At 43.7% G+C, this 5,740-nt stretch overlaps 1 protein-coding gene across 1 annotated transcript in view; it reads left to right on the forward strand.

Annotated features, from left to right (window-relative positions):
• The window catches only part of DNAH2 (dynein axonemal heavy chain 2), a 126,798-nt gene that overhangs the window by 9,491 nt on the left and 111,567 nt on the right, over positions 1–5,740 (forward strand). Inside the window, exon 4 of the mRNA XM_017850549.1 lies at positions 1,057–1,227. Within this exon, the coding sequence (XP_017706038.1) occupies positions 1,057–1,227 (171 nt within the window). The remainder of the gene's footprint in view (positions 1–1,056; positions 1,228–5,740) is intronic.

A 5,740-nucleotide genomic window follows, 5' to 3' on the forward strand; every position in this document is an offset into this window, starting at 1 on the left:
AAAAAAAAAAAAAAAAAAAAAAAAAAAATGACATGTTTATTCAGGTCCTTTTGTCTATTTATTTATTGAGTTTTAGTGTTTTCTTACTGGTTCACCCTGTGTATATGTATTATAGGAAAGATTTTACATCACTATTAATTTTTCTTGACCTGGAAACTTTAAGAGAGATTCCTTTTTCTAGGAGGAAAGATGAAAATACTTTGCAAGTTCACTGAGCTGTATCTTTGTATCTTCTGATTTCCTTTATTTATTTATTTATTTTTGAGACCAAGTCTTGCTCTGTTGCCCAGGCTGGAGTGCAGTGGTGCAATCTCGGCTCACTGCAACCTCTGCCTCCTGGGTTCAAGCAGTTCTCCTACCTCAGCCTCCCAAGTAGCTGGGACTACAGGCGCCCACCACCATGCCCGGCTGATTTTTGTATTTTTAGTAGAGACGGGGTTTCACCATGTTGGCCAGGCTGGTCTTGAACTCCTGACCTCAGGTGATATGCCTATCTTGGCCTCCCAAAGTGCTGGGATTACAGGCGTGAGACCCCGTGCCCGGCCTTCTTTGGTGTTTTCATGTCTTTTTCACCTCCTCACTTTTTCCTTACTGCTGAACCAACTGACTTTTACCCAGTATTTTACACTTCTTTTGGACTCCATTGTGAAGAAAGTGCTCCTGTACCCTCTCCCTTTTCCAGCTTGTGGTCTCCCTGCTCCTAATTGCTTGATGTAGGCTAATATCCTACACATTCCCTTAATTCACTTTTACCTTTGAGATCAAGGGCTGACATTTTTAAAACCCACAGGCATAAAGATAATCTCTTGCACTGGGAGGATAATATCCCAATCTTCCTCTACGATCTGTTCTTTTTTTTTTTACGCTTAGAGGCAAGACATCTTATTGTTCTGTTTCTTTCAAAGCTTGAAAGCTATCGTTCGGTTTCTCCTCACCATTCTGAACCTGTCTGGCTTCTCTCATCTCCCATGTCCTCACTTGTGATTGTGGATGGGAGGAATGACTCATCCTGGCAGTCATAGTTACTTTGGCCCTCTGTCTGCTCTCCTTCTGTAGAAACCCCTCTTCCTTTCCCGAGCTGCGCTGACAGGACTGGCGGATGCAGTGTGGACACAGGAGCACGATGCCATTCTGGAACACTTTGCCCAGGACCCTACAGAATCCATCCTCACCATCTTCATTGACCCTTGTTTTGGGCTGAAGCTAGATCTGGGCATGCCTGTACAGGTGCGTACCCTACATTCCAGGTCAAAGGTGGTCCTACAGAGAGCTGAGGGCTCTCAGTTCCTCCGTCATCCTTAAGTCTTGTCATCTCCTGTGCCCATGGCCTATTGAGCCCCACTGTGTCAGGCACCCTACCTGGTGGCAAGGATGGGAAGAAGGATGACGCAAGAATGTTGTCATGGGCCGGGTGCGGTGGCTCATGTCTGTAATCCGAGCACTCTGGGAGGCTGAGGCGGGTGGGTGGATCGTGAGGTCAGGAGGTCCAGACCACCCTGGCTAACACAGTGAAACCCCATCTCTACTAAAAATACAAAAATTAGCCGGACGTGGTGGCGGGCACCTGTAATCCCAGCTACTTGGGAGGCTGAGGCAGGAGAATCGCTTAAACCCGGGAGGCGGAGGTTTCAGTGAGCAGAGATCATGCCACTGCACTCCAGCCTGGTGACAGAGAAAGACTGTCTCAAAAAAAAAAAAAAAAAGAATGCTGTCATGATCTAGTGGGGAAGACAGACGTATAAGCAAATATTTACTATAGTTTGTGATCATGGGCAAAGCTTTATAGGAGCGTTATGGGAGCAACTAATGGAGCCAGTGGAATTCTGGGAAGGCTTGATGGTGGAGGTGCTATTTGAGCTGGGATGAAGGGTAAGTAGGATTCCATCAAGACTAGGTAAGAGCTATCAGCGAAGCCTACTCTATGTACAAAGAAAAGAGAAGTAGTGGGAAGTGATACTGAAAGGGTTAGCTTGTGAAGGGCCGTGTTGTATGTTACACTCGAGAATTTGGCCACTATCCCAGAGAGTGCTATTGAAGTCTTTTATAGCTTAGATAGATAACTATTTCAACAATGTGGATAATACATTAGACAAGGGTAGACCTAGGGTAGGGAGACGGTTAAAAGATACATGGATAGGAAAATATTGTTGGGTGGTGGTCGTACAGGTCATCATTGTAAAATTTTTTGAACTTTTTTGTATATATCTTTGAAAATTTTGGAAATAAAATGTTGGAAAAGTTAAAAGGCTGTTGCTTTGCTCTTATTGGCAGCACATATACAAAAGCGGAAAGGATGAGGATGATTGACATGGCCCTATGGAACAATGACACAATTTGTGAAGCATTCCGCATTGAACACGGGCAAAAGACCTCTTCCCCCGTGCACTGGCAGTAATCAGCCACAAAACAATGAAAAAATATTTCATTAGCAAAAGGAACCAAAATTTGCAAAATATGTTTATATCTGAATATACATTTTAATATAAAAGTAGGATTTATATGAAAGAAAACAACTTTGTTGTAGGCCATGAAAAACGACTTGAAGAAATGATGAACCACAACTTGTTTGTGAGTAGGAATCTTAATATCATAAAGATTATTTTATATAAAAAAGTATCATATTTGGCTCACGCCTGTAATCCCAGCACTTTGGGAAGCCGAGGTGGGTGGATCACAAGGTCAGGAGTTCGAGACCAGTCTGGAGTGCAATGGCGAGATCTCCACTCACTGCAACATCTGCCTCCTGGGTTCAAGTGATACTCCTGCCTCAGCCTCCCAAGTACCAGAGATTACAGGTCCCCGCCACCATGCCCGGCTAATTTTTGTAGTTTTAATAGAGACGGGGTTTCACCATGTTGGCCAGGATGTTGGGGAAGGATGGATTATTCAATGAATAGAATTGGGAAACATATGGAACATGAAGCTTTTCAATTAAAAAATCTATTTACCATGTTGAAATATATTCTTTTTTTTTTTTTTTTTTGGAGATGGAATTTCGCTCTTGTTGCCCAGGCTGGAGCGCAATGGCATGATGTTGGCCCACTGTAACCTCTGCTTCCCGGGTTCAAGCCATTCTCCTGCCTCACCCTCCTGAGTAGCTGGGATTACTGGTGCCTGCCACCATGCCCAGCTAATTTTTGTATTCTTAGTAGAGCCAGAGTTTCACCATGTTGGCCAGGCTGGTCTCAGATTCCTGACCTCAGGTGATCCACCTACCTCAGCCTCCCAGAGCGCCGGGATTACAGGTGTGAGCCACTGAGCCTGGCCAATAACAGACTTAATTGTATTCTCCTGAGCTAAGATGGCCAGTTGAAGCTGGTCGTGGTAGCTTGTGCCTGTAATCCCAGCACTTCGGGAGGCTGAGGCAGGCTGATTGCTTGAGCCTAGGAGTTCGAGACCAGCCTGGGTAACATAGTGCAACCCCCATCTCTACAAAAAATACAAAAATTAGCCAGGCATGATGGTGCACACCTATAGTCCCAGCTACTTGGGAGGCTGAGGTGGGAGGATCACTTGAGCCTGGGAGGTGGAGGTTGCAGTGAGGTGTGATCACTCCACTGCACTCCAGCCTGGGTGACAGAGTGAGACCCTGTCTCAAAAAAAAAAAAAAAAAAAAGACCAGTTGAAACTTCCATAAAAAATTATTACCCTTGAATACCTGATAAAATGAGCAAAAAGTAAAACTATCAAAAAATAAAAAAAAACAAACCAACCAAAAACACACACACACAAAACCCCTGAGAGTAAACAAATTTAATATAATACACTTTAAAAGTGGGTGACCAGTGAAAAACACATGCACCGAGTCAAAGAATGGTGCTCCCCCAGCTACATGGAGTGAACTTGAGAGGGTGTAATCAAATCTTAATAGAGAGAAAGGCATGTGCCTTTAGTCATTTAGTCCCAGCTACTTTGGAGGCTGAAGCCAGAGGATCACTTGAGCCCAGGAGTTCGAATCAATCCTGGGCAACATAGCAAGACCTCCATCTCAAAAAAAAAAAAAAAGGGGGAGAGAGGAGGAGCCTAGGGGTGTTTTTTTGTTTTTTGTTTTTTTGTTTTTTTTTGAGACGGAATTTTGCTCTTGTTGCCCAGGCTGGAGTGCAGTGGCGTAATCTCGGTTCACTGCAACCTCTGCCTTCCACGTTCAAGCGATTCTCCTGCCTCAGCCTCCCAAGTAGCTGGGATCATAGGCATGCACCGCCACACCAGGCTAATTTTGTAATTTTAGTAGAGATGGGGTTTCTCTATGTTGGTCAGGCTGGTCTCGAACTCCCGACCTCAGGTGATCCACCTGCCTTGGCCTCCGAAAGTGCTGGGATTACAGGTGTGAGCCACCATACCTGGCCTGAGCCGAGTTGTTTTAACAAAGATTTTTCACTGCCTTAGATTAGCACTAACCACCTGTCCATTTCCCTGAGGCAATTCTCTTAGGCCAAAGAAAAGTGAATAAAAGATAAAACACCCAACCCTTTCACTTTAACTTCCAGGGGCAAAAATAAACTGGTCGCTCATAGTGGGAGGTCAAGTCACCCACAGTACATTAGAGCAAAAAGAATGAGTTCACACGCTTGCTGCCCAAGCACGAGCAACATGAAAAGAAATTTCATGGCAACTGCAAGCACATTACATCAAAGAAAAAAGAGGAACAAAGCATGCAAAAGAGGAAAACATAACTGAATGAACAGAGGAGATTCCTCACAGCCGTACCATGTTCTACTACAATTTGATAAGACCAGGAATTCAATTAAAAAAAAGTTGAGCGCTGAAATGATAAAATGTGAGAATAAGATAAAAGGGAGATTGCAGATTTTAGGAAATGAATAAAGCCGCTTGTTACAAAACCAGTAGATTGGAAATAGCAAGGAACTGAATAGCTAACCCAGAAAATCCTATCACTGACAAGAGGAGAGGCTAGAGGTAATCAGTGTATGCAGAAGAACAAGCCAAGGACATTAACACAATTAGAGAAGCTAACAGATATGAAAGACTAACATGATGATCTTGTATAGAGCACCAACAAATGAAACAATATAAATGTAAAGGTAAAATACAAATAATTTCCCTGAAATGCAGAAGGAACTGAATCTGGGAATCAAAAACGACACACTGTATTCCACAAAACTTGTCACACAGTGGTTAATGTCAATATACATCTTGGCTAAGCTACTCAATTGTAGGAAAAATTAATTCCTTAGGAATATCCCCTATGTGGTAATCCTGCTAAGAATATTTAACTTGAATCTGGCAATAAGGAGACAATCAGATAAATCCAAATTAAGAGACATATTGGAAAAAGAAAACTGGCCTGGACTATTAGAACTATCAATGCCATGACACGAGAATCGCTTGAACCCAGGAGGTGGAGGTTGCAGCAAACCAAGATTGTGCCACTGCACTCCAGCCTGGGTGACAGAGCAAGAGTCTGTCTCAAAAAAAAAAAAAGTTAAAAATTTAAAAATTATGGTGGCTCACGCCTGTAACCCTAGCATTTTGGGAGGCCAAGACGGGTGGATTGCCTGAGCTCAGGAGTTCGAGACCAGCCTGGGCAACACGGTGAAACCCCATCTCTACTAAAATACAAAAAAATTAGCTGGGTATGGCGGCGTGCATCTGTAATCCCAGCTACTTGGGAGGCTGAGGCAGGAGAATCACTTGAACCAGGGAGGCAGAGGTTGCGTTGAGCCGAGATCACACCATTGCTCTCCAGCTTGGATGACAGAGTGACTCCGTCTCAAAAAAA

The sequence above is a fragment of the Rhinopithecus bieti genome, unplaced genomic scaffold, assembly GCF_001698545.2.
Source record: "Rhinopithecus bieti isolate Rb0 unplaced genomic scaffold, ASM169854v2 scaffold_32008, whole genome shotgun sequence".
Classification (NCBI taxonomy): Eukaryota; Metazoa; Chordata; class Mammalia; order Primates; family Cercopithecidae; genus Rhinopithecus; species Rhinopithecus bieti.